The sequence below is a fragment of the Ipomoea triloba genome, chromosome 3 (genome assembly GCF_003576645.1).
Source record: "Ipomoea triloba cultivar NCNSP0323 chromosome 3, ASM357664v1".
Taxonomy (NCBI): domain Eukaryota; kingdom Viridiplantae; phylum Streptophyta; class Magnoliopsida; order Solanales; family Convolvulaceae; genus Ipomoea; species Ipomoea triloba.
This window is the reverse complement of record NC_044918.1, coordinates 3,817,832-3,829,466: the sequence shown is the minus strand read 5'-3', so window position 1 is coordinate 3,829,466 and position 11,635 is coordinate 3,817,832. Positions and strand designations below refer to the sequence as shown.

General features: G+C 36.4%; 2 protein-coding genes across 3 annotated transcripts; one reads left to right on the top strand and one right to left on the bottom strand.

Moving 5' to 3' along the window:
• Positions 1 to 1,727: 1,727 nt before the first annotated feature.
• Positions 1,728 to 5,508, top strand: LOC116013819 (serine/threonine-protein phosphatase 7). The gene is made up of 5 exons (XM_031253754.1): positions 1,728 to 2,371; positions 2,882 to 3,376; positions 4,391 to 4,537; positions 4,716 to 4,823; positions 5,005 to 5,508. Exons 1-5 carry the CDS (start codon positions 1,826 to 1,828, stop codon positions 5,080 to 5,082), a joined length of 1,374 nt encoding a protein of 457 aa, XP_031109614.1. The 5' UTR covers positions 1,728 to 1,825; the 3' UTR covers positions 5,083 to 5,508.
• A 157-nt stretch (positions 5,509 to 5,665) lies between these two features.
• LOC116014233 (diacylglycerol O-acyltransferase 2-like) lies at positions 5,666 to 9,719 on the bottom strand. Of its 2 annotated transcripts, XM_031254249.1 has the most exons (9): positions 9,366 to 9,719; positions 9,154 to 9,228; positions 8,935 to 9,020; positions 7,203 to 7,309; positions 6,952 to 7,107; positions 6,678 to 6,764; positions 6,190 to 6,287; positions 6,007 to 6,094; positions 5,666 to 5,909 (listed from the first exon to the last, which is right to left on the bottom strand). In XM_031254249.1, exons 1-9 carry the CDS (start codon positions 9,581 to 9,583, stop codon positions 5,808 to 5,810), a joined length of 1,017 nt encoding a protein of 338 aa, XP_031110109.1. In that variant the 5' UTR covers positions 9,584 to 9,719; the 3' UTR covers positions 5,666 to 5,807. The 2 variants fall into 2 exon arrangements, with proteins under 2 accessions (XP_031110109.1, XP_031110110.1); XM_031254250.1 differs by lacking the exon at positions 6,678 to 6,764.
• Positions 9,720 to 11,635: the final 1,916 nt, after the last annotated feature.

Below are 11,635 nucleotides of genomic sequence, written 5' to 3'. Positions count from 1 at the left end.
AAGCTCAGCTTTTTTTTTTTTTTAAATGATATTGTTATGCTTAAAATAAGCCAATGCTTCAATGAGTAAGAAATAAATAAAATAAAAATAGGTGTAGTAAAATTCAAATAATTAATTAAAGGAGTCATTATCAATAACTCCCTTCATAACATGCAATAATTTCAAGCATTCATTTTTTTTTTGGAAGGACCTAGAGTTGTCAATGCCGATCGAAGAGGTAAGCGATCCTAGAGTAGGCAGGCCCGCCTTGCCATCTTCTAGGCTCGTTGTATTGGCGTGCTAGTTGACCATTTTAATATAATTTTTTGATACATTCTTTGAACGGATAAAGAGACGGAGATGTACAACGTTGATGAAGAAATAGAGAGCTATGTTTGATTGTAAATGATGAAGAGAAGAAAGCAGCAGCTGGCGACATTGGTGATTCAAGCAGAGAATCAAGAGATTGAGAGTGAGAAATGCACTGTGAACTGTTAAAGGCGACTCGACTGAGGTGTGTGGAAATGTGAAGTGTGAATTCTGAATAATTGAATTGGAATTTTAATTTTTTTTTTAAATACAATTTTTAAAAGGAGAGGGGTCAACCTACACCAGTAGTTATGCCGTGGACCCAGGTCCACCTTGCTGGGTCCAAAAACAACGACGCTTTTTCCTCTTTTTTTTTTACTAAACATATTGGCCAGAAATGTGGAACACAAACTCTACATTCACATACACTATACTCTACCTTCACAATTTGTAAACTCCACATTCACACATTACAGGATTATATGTTTAGTAACTATATTAACACTGTTATGCATTCACACATTCAAAACTCTATATTCACAGGTCCTATACTCCATATTCACAACTTGAGAACTCCACATTCACACATTACAGGGCTACAAGTTGCTAGAACTTCTTAACTCTATTACAGATTCACACATGCATAACTTTACATTCACGATTGCTATACTCCATGTTCACAATTTGAAACTTCCACATTCACACATTTCTGGGTAACTCTACATTCACACAATCATAAGTCTACATTCACGATTTCTATACTCTACATTCACACTTTGAAACCTCTACATTCACACATTTTTGGACAACTCTATATTCAGCAATATGTTTACTAATAAAAAAAAAAAGAAGACAAAATGACGTAGTTTTAGACCCAGGTCCACAGCATAATTTGCGAACCTACACCCCGCGGGCCAAGCATGGCAAGCCTATGAGACCCGCTCTTTTACAGGACACCAAAATCAAAACTCACTTATACAAGGGACAATATTGATTGGCCCGGTAGGTAAAATCCACTTTAACATCTTAAAAATCTCTTGGTGAGAAATAAGTCATAACCGTTACGTTAATAATTTGTACTATATGTATTATCATTTGACTTTACCCTCTATGTAATGATATCATAATCTAAAATTTTGAGTCAAAATCCGAAATTAAAAATTACATATTTCATTAATAGAATTTTGCAGAAATCATGGTAATTAAAAATTGGGACATTAAAAATTACATATTTCATTAATAGAATTTTGCAGAAATCATGGTAATTAAAAACGGGGACAACAAATAAACAATTGGATAATATTTTATTTGTGGAGATAAATTTTTTTTTTTTAAAAGATAAAGAATCTGAACTGGCTCTGACTAAGCACCAAGACATTACAACTCAGAATCCCTATGATAATACTCTGTCTTCAACTTCTTCTTCTACGTTACAGACCCAATAATTTCTCTTTAAAATAACCCCAAAAAAAAAATTTAAATAAAACGAAAACAGGAAAAAAAAAATCGCCATTTCGTTCATTACTGAGTACTGACCATGCTCTCAGACTCGTCAGCAGCACTTCCCTCGTCAGCTCCTGAGGCGGCGGCGCCGCCACAACCGCCGTCATCGGACGAAGACTTCTTTTCCTCAGCCTCCGTACCGTCCACCTCTTCTTCATCGGAAGAGGAGAAGCTTAACAATTCGACTCCCTCGATCCCCATTTCATGGCCGCAAGACGGAATCTTAACCCTAGATTGGGTCACGGACCTTATGCTGACTTTCGACTGGGCTTCCAGGAATTTGCCTCCCTCCGATCTCCCCACCGTTCTCCCCGTCGAGGTCTTCGATCGCCTTGTCCTCACGGCCTCGAAGATCTTGCATAAAGAGCCAAATTGTGTTAGGATCGACGATGGGTCGGGTCTGGGCCCGGATTCCCGTGTCGTGGTGGTCGGGGACGTTCATGGGCAGCTCCACGACGTGGTTTTTCTGTTGAGGGACGCTGGGTTTCCAGGTGAGGATCGGTTCTTTGTGTTCAATGGGGACTATGTCGATAGGGGAGCTTGGGGTCTTGAGACCTTTCTTCTCTTGTTGGCTTGGAAGGTAATCAGTTTAAAACAATTCAGAATTTTAGTCGCATATATGAAATGGAATTGTAGTGGGACATGTGCTGAAAGTAGAAGAGCTAGTTTGTGCACTGTTTATGCTATCTAAATGCTTTCAATCTGAATATGTTACATGCCAAATGATATTAAACAAGAAAATGCAAGTCTTGTTTCAGCTTTTGCACTTCTTGTTTTGGTATATCTGTTTGTGTTTTCCATTTAAAGTTACAAGGTTACTACTTTTGTGGCATTGGAGGGATATTATACCTTAATTGAATGCACAAGAGTATCTCATAGTTGTTGAATCTTTGGAAAGTATGCAAATTCCACATTGTTTTCTTGATTACAGTTCCTTGGTGGGTGTTTGATTTGTTTTCCTGGTCTGTTTTAACTTGGTTTTGGTGCATAGCTGGGTTATAGACTTATAGAATGTGATTATTCTGTTTTTGCATAATTGCATATATGCCGTGCTTTGCTTATTTTATATTAATGCAGTACATTTTTCTAGGTTCTCATGCCTCAGAGAGTGTACCTACTTCGTGGAAATCATGAGTCGAAGTACTGTACTTCTGTTTATGGCTTTGAAAAGGAAGTTCTTGCCAAGTATGGGGATAAAGGAAAACATGTGTACAGAAAGTGTTTGGGTTGTTTTGAAGGGCTGCCTCTTGCATCCATCATTGCTGGTCGTGTTTATACTGCACATGGGGGTGTTTTTCGCAGCATTGCTGTTACTCCATCTAAAAGAGCCAAGGGGAAGAAGAGCCGCAGAATAAATCTCAACCCTGATATCGCTACTTTATCCCTTGGCTCCTTTGAGGAGCTGTCTAAGGCTAGGAGATCCGTCCTTGACCCCCCATGGGAAGGTTCTAATTTGATTCCGGGTGATGTCTTGTGGTCTGACCCATCCATGAAGAATGGTCTTTCCCCAAATAAGGAAAGGGGCATAGGTCTTTTATGGGGTCCAGATATGACAGAAGAATTCTTAAGGAAGTGCAACCTAAAGGTAACGTGAAGGATGTTAGTATTTGTTTGCAATGGTCTTTTCTGTGAATACCATCTGTGCGTAATTGGTTTCAGTTTTAGCAGAACTTATTAATGTTTTACTTTTTTGCTTGCGAGGAATCCCTTATTAAACAAGTTATGCACTAGTAGCTCCACTGAATTTGACTTGCACAATTCAGCATTTATTGATTACTTGGCAAAAACACTGTTACTTGTCACTAGCTTCTTTTACTTCGTAGATCTTTATCTTCGATTTGGTGATCTTTGACGTAGGCTAATCTGGATTGTTATTACTGAAATTTATGGTTTTGTCATGCATGAATGTGCCCAAAAAATATTGTCACATGATATTTCTTTTTATTTCTAGTCTTATATTAATATTATTCCTGTTGTAACTTTAACTTGGAATGTTGTTTTGGATAATGGAATTATTTCAACTTTAGAATATGGATAAGCTTCAAAACTTTCCAACTATAAGAACAGTTGGAAGAAGAGTGTGCTCTTATGATTCTTCCTTTTCCATTATCCTTGAATTAACTCTATGGACTGCCTTCTTTTCACAGCCATATATGATTGGGGGAAAGTACTACTGTTTCATTATATGGATAGATTTTTACTCAGTGCCTAGATATCAGAAACCAATCTGGAAACAAACCGTTTTAGATGTCAGTACATGCATTAGGTCATTTCATTTCTGTCATCCATAAATTAGGTAGTAAGATGCTTTCCTAAAAAACCGCTGTAGTATATAAAAGTGGATGAGCTTACATGGAAACCTGACAGTAAAAAGAAACTGGAAAAGAGAGCCAATGAAGCAGAGAAAATGTCTGATTATAGAAGTGTGAAGTAACAAGTAGTAAGATCTCTCTGAATTTGTTATGCCTTATGGTTTCCCTTGCAATATATGGAATGTTAGCAATCTTCCTGCACTTTGTCCAAAATAATTCCATAGGGGAAGGTTTTTTTTTTTTTTGGTTTAATGCTAACTTAGGCTTTTCAATTGCTGCTATTTCAGTTGATCATCAGGTCACATGAAGGTCCAGATGCAAGGGAAAAGCGGCCTGGTCTTGGAGGAATGGATGCAGGGTACACTATAGATCATGTTGTGGAATCTGGGAAATTGATCACTTTGTTTAGTGCGCCAGACTATCCGCAGTTTCAGGTATATTCTTCTTTTTGCTTTCTTGGTTTTGAATTTTTTCTAACCTAACCTGCTTGCAGCCTCTGTTACTATATCTTGTTCTCTTTCTATACATTTGCTGATATGCATATGTATGGGTATTTAGATGTTACTTTCCAACCTGATGAAACTTATTTGTGTCTCCATATCCACCTTGCAGGCTACGGAAGATAGGTACCGAAATAAAGGAGCATACATCATATTGGAGCCTCCTGATTTCAACACTCCAAATTTCCATAGCTTTGATGCAGTTACTCCTAGACCCAAGGTAAGCAGTAGCAGTAGATCGTCGCTATCTTAAAAATAGAAATGCAATTAAATTTGGCCAATGAGCATCGTTCTTGCAGATGAATCTTGGGGAGATAATTTGCACATGTGTTGCACATGTGTTGCACACACATGCTTTAGATATAGTTGTGATAAATAACATCGGTTAATTATGGTGGCAGGCAAATCCATTCTATGATTTTGAAGATGTCATTGATTCTGATGAAGAGTTGGACTTGGCATCTATGGTCACATCATGATGGTGTGTCTGTCTCGAGGCCATTGTATAAAAACAGAAGATGTGAAGGCATAACAACAGTAGTTCCAGCCGGTTGAGGATGATAGGAACTAGGTTAACTTAAATACAATGGCGATTTAGACTCGAAATGGAGTTTGTATCATGGCATCCATTGAAAATATGTATTTTTTGGTTTTATTTTGTGATGATTCAGTTTACATTTTCCTCAAAGGCTTTAGTTCTCTGATCTAGTTGGCCTCTCAGGAAATTAAAGGGTCTTTAATGGTTTGCTTGTGTATTGTATCAACAAATGTTGTATACTGAGTAATCATTAAACTACTTGTCTCAGAAAACGATTCCGTTACAGAGATTACTCTCCCTGTTCTTTCTTTCACCTTGAAAACTCGAAATTCAATATTCACTGCATAATATACAGTGAAATCTTTCATATATGTATTAGCAGAGGGTAAATTTACTCTACTTTTTCTGTGGGCAAATATTTATGACTTTAGTTACATATGATGCTTTGATTACAACTGCTGCCTGAAAGTATAACATTAGCTGGCAAAAACATTAGCTGGCAAAGGATTACAAGAAGAGACCCATATTTAACTAACTCAAATCCAGAAGAGAATTGATATTCTAAATTTCTAATAGTATGTGATTCTATTTAACTAGCATCATAAGGAATTGCAAAGAAATTAAAGTTGTTGAAATCTGACAAACTAGGGGCTGATAAGGGATGCCTTAAAGAATTTTCAAGTTGAGATGAGTATAACCAAGCCTCATTTTGTGCTTTTCAAAGAGTTGTTGCAGGGCTTCTATAAACCGACTGTGTAGTGCTTCAAGCTTCCATTCAATTCAAGTGTAAATTCAATTAGGAAAATTGAAAAAACAGAGAAAGATTTGATGATAATTATGTGGTTCAAGGATGATGCATGCTTACCTCTTGTGCAGTGGGTTGTGTGTTCTTCTCTACTTCTATTGGTCTACCAACCACAACATGAATTGGATGTTGAAACGGTATAAAAGACCTGCAAAGAGCCAACATTTTCTTAGTTCTTTCAAGCCTGCAAATTGCAAAGGGAGTATATAATATAGTAGTCGTTGAAAAGGGTCCTTCACTTGCCCCATGTAACCCCAGAAGAGAGTTGGCGTGAACTTAATAGCTCGAGAAAATTTCAAGTAAAGTTTGCCGCTTGGTTTCCACCACTTGTACACATTGGACTGCAGATTCCACACAAAAAATCAAGTTACATAAAGTGCTAAAGGTAGTCTCAAAGCGGACCGGTCCGCCCTATTAGGTTTGTCCCACAGCGGACTTAATTTCTGACGGGTTTTTACGGGCCGACCCACTAAGCTCGCGTGTTAGCCCTAGTCCGTCCCACGTGGGCTGGCGGGCTCCACGGACTTTATATATATATTCTTTAAAAAAAGACTTGGCCCACAGGTCAGGCCCATTAGGCCCGCTCTTTCGTTGACCATATTTTTTGTATTCCTAACCTGTCCCATTGCGAGACAGATGCGGGCCAGCCCGAGGGCTTAGACACACTTTTGACAATAAACCCATTTGTGGCATGAAGTTGGGACACAAACTACACACAATCACAGTATCACCTGGCCAAAGCAGAAAACTGGAACCAGAGGAGTGCCCATCTCCATAGAAATCCGTACAAATCCTTTTCTTGATTTCAGGAACAGAGTCTGTGATAAAGTATGTTTAGTAATAACAGATCCCTAACATTACCCATATTTAAAAATACGCTTTCGAGGGCCACCTCAATTAAGTTGGTCAGATTGTTAACTTGGTAATACAAGTTTTTGACTCTTAACAAAAGCGGCACCCCTTCTTGGTTTGAGCCGGCTAAAAAAAAAACAAAGAAAATCAAACCTCACAATCATGCTCCATATAAAATGTTTCCTGAGTTCCACCAGGCACAATGATGCAGCTATGCCCAGATGACAGCAGGGACTTGAAGTTTTGCTTTGTTGCAGCTGACATTCCCAACCAAGTCCATATATGCCTCATCACTGTTGTATTAAACACCTGAATATTTTCAAAAAGTGTATTAAAATCGACAACTGAGCCGATCAACCATGAACAACTATGAAACTACTTGATCAGTAGGCAGAATTTCTTACAGCACTGCTACAGAGACCTTTGATTTTGGGTAGAGGCATGAAACCAGTAAGGGCACAAAGCATAACCATTCCAACTGGCCAAATTGAATGTGGTTCGTAGCCAAAAACTGTGAGGACGAAGAACAGTAAGTTCAGTCCATGCTAGTAGATAAGATTGTTAGTTATTACTATAAATCTATGCAAAACTGATAATAATCTGAAATATTCCAAGTAAAGCAAATGATAAACAAAAACATATCTAAATAATATCATAATGGGAATAAGGACAGGTCAAATAGGCCACACGATAATGCAATTAGGCTGCCGAACCTAATAAACCTACAATTGAATCTTTAAACTAACCAATTTCATGCAATTCCTCAAATTTGCAAGTTTCTAACAGGTAACCTTAAATTTAAAATATTTTTAATGTTTTTTAAAATAATTATTAAGAAAAAAACAGGACTGTCTCCGTAGTATCTTCGTCTCCGACCAAGGAGACAATGCCCTTCATCTCCATGGCCGGAGACGATCCTTTTTTTTTTTCTTAAATATTTTAAATTTAGGGTTATTTGTTAAAAACCTCCAAATTGAAAGATTTTTTAGGTTCATTGACCCAATTGCATTATCGTGTGCAGTTCGATGACTTATTTGACTCTTATTTCTATCCTAATATATGTAAGTCAATATCAAAAGTAAATGCCAATGCATCATGTCTGGCCTACTAAGTCACCCTCTTGATTCTTCCAATGGATAGCTCTCTTCCTTCCCTACTAAACTCAAGCAACAATCACAACTGCCATTAATGCAGAATGACAACCTAAATCCATGAGTTGGTAGGTCTTTACAACATTTGTTGGGTATGCTTTGAACAGTAAACTACTGGCAATCCTTTTCCACACTAATAAGAGGCTCCTGTGAAGTGTAAATTAAGTTAAGATTTAGCAGCATGCATGTATAAACGTTGTATGGATGATTATAATAGTCCAATTTGTTTTACGAGAATAAGTAAATAAATCAATATATAAAAATATAATAACGGGATTCGAAATTCTTAAAATATAATCCCAAACGTTCAATGATATGAAGTGTGTAAAACACATTTTCTTTAAAATTGATTTGCTATCTCACGAGATGCTAAGAGTGTTATAGCTAGCGCCAGTCTTTCAAGAATAAAATAGATTACTATATTACTATAATATGGTTAATACATATGATTATCATATTGTAACCTCCGTAACAAACCATTAATTTGAAAAAAACACATACAATTACATAGTTAATTCTCAAAAAATAAATTAAAATTAATTCATAAACTAATCAAATTAACAGTTTTTCATAACATTACACACATTACACCGAGAGGTCCAACCAAAGGATACACCTGAAAAGTGGAAATCCAGAATGATTTGTTTTCAATGAGGTTAAAGACACAAATGAGATTGTTTTTCCAATTGTTGACAAAAATAGCAATGTTTTCAAATTGAGACAAAAATATGAAAAGATTGTTTGGAACATATGTTTGAGGTAAAAAATGCATGTCCCATTTGGGTTAATTCTTTTTTTTTTTAAAATATCGAAGCCAAACGCAAATGGAACTTACCTCAAACAATGCGGCATGTGTTTTTTTACCTCAAACACATGTCCCAACCAATTTTTATCCCTATTTCAAAAAATTCATATTTTTATCATCGGAAAAAAGTCCCATCTGTGTCTGTAACCCGCTTTCAATGTCATCATCTTAGAAACTTACTATATGCGCGATTAGGATCAAAGGCTCCGATGTCCTCCACGTACAAATGCATTGGGAAGTAACCGGAAGCTTGCATACAAATACACCTGAATCTCACAAAACAAAAAATCTTAAATAAAATCCTCTTTTTTTTTTTTTTTTTTTTAAAAAAAAAAGCGAATTTAGAAAAATAAAAGAATAAAAAATTGTAGTAATGTAATGAAGTGATGAAAAGTGAACCTGGCTATTCTAATGCCCCATTTACTGTTTTGATCAATCGGAATGAAAATCAATAGGAACAACAATCCAATTACCCTGAAATTCAAAATTAAAGTCCACTTGAACACCATAAACACATATATAGATATTGCAATCATCCACAAATCACGTACAATGCAGTTATATATATATATATAGAGAGAGAGAGAGGAGAGTTATATATATATATATACATCATGGCGTTGATGAAGGAAAGGAAGATGAATGAAGCAAAGACGATGACAACGATAGCGTGAGGAACGCCAAGCCACGCCAACATAACCAACGCCGTCTGAAGCAAGTTGCCGGTGCATGTTCCCGTGAATTCCGCCGGAGCCGGATGCCGCGCAGCCTCGTTCGCCGTCGGCAACCGTTGCTGCTGCTCATTTGCGCCTCTCTCCTCCATATACATAAATATATAACTTAATCTACTTCTCCGGCTCACGGCAGACGCACTCGGCCTGGATAAGCTAGGAAGAAAACCGTTGATGGAACTAATTGACTAGGAATGTGTACGAATTAATCAATTTCGTATAAAATAGTAGGAAAATATTAGAGAAAATAGAGAGTGTGTATGTAAAAAATATGAGATTCTATAATGAATGCTTTAAAATAGAGTGTATATGTTGTAGAGAAGAATTGGATGATATTGGATAAGAGAATGATTCATTATATTCTTCCTTTTTTCACCTCCTTTTTTTTTCCCTTTAGGTTAGAATGAGTAGTCTATTTATTATCAATATGACAATACATACTACAAGCTAGCTAGTTACACTAACCGCACCCATCGGCATAGCTTGATTACTTGAGTTCATTACCAATTTACCGAATTAATACTGACATTACGCAAATCGTCAAATCTCACAAACAGACAGACGCCAATCTCATCAAGTAGCAGGAGCATGCAAATACGTAGAACAGCAGACGAAAAACACAACTCGATAGAATTCTTCAATTCATTCTTGATTATACAAAGTCACAAATTCTAAAGTTCTCCAATTCTCTTAACAGGTAATTAAAATTACTAAATATTTCACAATTCTTGTTTCTTGATTAATTATTTATTCATAGAGTTTCTAAATAAGTTCTTATTTTTTCTTAGTACGATTCTATAATTATGTCTTCTATAAAATATTCATTTGAGTTTGAGAAGCGTAAAAAGAAAAGAAGAATTGAGCAACTAACCGTGAGCTCTTGAAAAATTCATTATAAAATAAACTCAAATAGATGTGCAAAAAGATAATGTCAAGGAAAAATTGTTAAATGCTAATCTTCACATAAGAGATCAAGATGATTGTGAGATTGGAAAAAATTTAAATGGTAGTGTGCACAACGGTGATAGGTATCACTGTGACAATGAAAATGATAATAAGAATGAGCTTAGTAACTTTAAATTTTTGCTAGCAACAATCATTTTGTTTTAAATCTTATATGCAGTTAATTTAGTTAGCAAGCATAATATACTAACTTCATCATTGTATTAACTACATCATCATACTAACTCCATGGTTAATATATACTAACTTCATTATCATACTAACTCTATTGTTATTATACATCTTCGCCATAATATTCCATCAACCGTCATTTCCATCGCAACGAATAACAGCTAATCTAGCGCATGAAGGGTGTTTCATTCATGAGTTTACTGTTTACATGAGAATCAAAATCACAGTTAGTGTTTAATTAATAATTTTTTAAAACACAATTATGAAAAGCTTATTAACTAAACATACATTTATATTAATTTTTTAACTAAGTCAAACAATTAATAATGTTCAAATTAGCCAAAATTGATTGATAGGCTAATTATTTACCAAACAAGGCCTTTGTGTGTGTGGAATTTGTAGCTCCTTTCCATTCCCACCAATGCACTTTAATGGACGCCAAATGTAGATGGGTTTCGGCAAACCTCCGACCAAATTCCGGCAACTAAAGTCACAATATTAACGACCGGCGATCGTTAACTGTCGTTGTCACCGGTCGCATTCTAGGCAGTGGAGAAGATGACCAACTGGTCGCCATCTCCAATCGCCGGAGATGGCGACCAACTTGGTTACCTTCTCCACTACTGGAGTTGGCGACCAGCCTTCTTCGGCGAAACGCAACCAGCGACAACGATAGTCAACGGTCGCAGGTCGTTGATATTGTGACTTTAGTTACCAAAATTTGGTCAGATGTTCGTCAGAGGTTCGCCGGAGTTGATCGGAAATTTAGATGACATGTAATACCTGCAATTACAGATCACAAATTGGTTAGAGAGTTTGCTTGCTTCAAAACAATAAGTTTTAGGGCCTAAGTGAACCATATTTTAATTCATGGTGCTGGATGAACAATCAACTGTAGTACATAGGTCTATTTCACTCTTCTGCCTTTTTTTTTTCTTATACATCAGTGATTTAGTGGTGTAGTGGAGTACAATATATATTATATATACACTACTACACCGACGCACCGTGCGTGG

Coding starts and splice junctions, on each gene's coding strand:
- LOC116013819 (XM_031253754.1), top strand. CDS start 1,826: ATGCTCTCAGACTCGTCAGCAGCACTTCCCTCGTCAGCTCCTGAGGCG. Junction 2,372..2,881: donor TTCTCTTGTTGGCTTGGAAG/GTAATCAGTTTA, acceptor ACATTTTTCTAG/GTTCTCATGCCTCAGAGAGT. Junction 4,824..5,004: donor CAGTTACTCCTAGACCCAAG/GTAAGCAGTAGC, acceptor TTATGGTGGCAG/GCAAATCCATTCTATGATTT.
- LOC116014233 (XM_031254249.1), bottom strand. CDS start 9,583: ATGTATATGGAGGAGAGAGGCGCAAATGAGCAGCAGCAACGGTTGCCG. Junction 6,765..6,951: donor ATATGGAGCATGATTGTGAG/GTTTGATTTTCT, acceptor ACTTTATCACAG/ACTCTGTTCCTGAAATCAAG. Junction 5,910..6,006: donor CACAACCCACTGCACAAGAG/GTAAGCATGCAT, acceptor ATTGAATGGAAG/CTTGAAGCACTACACAGTCG.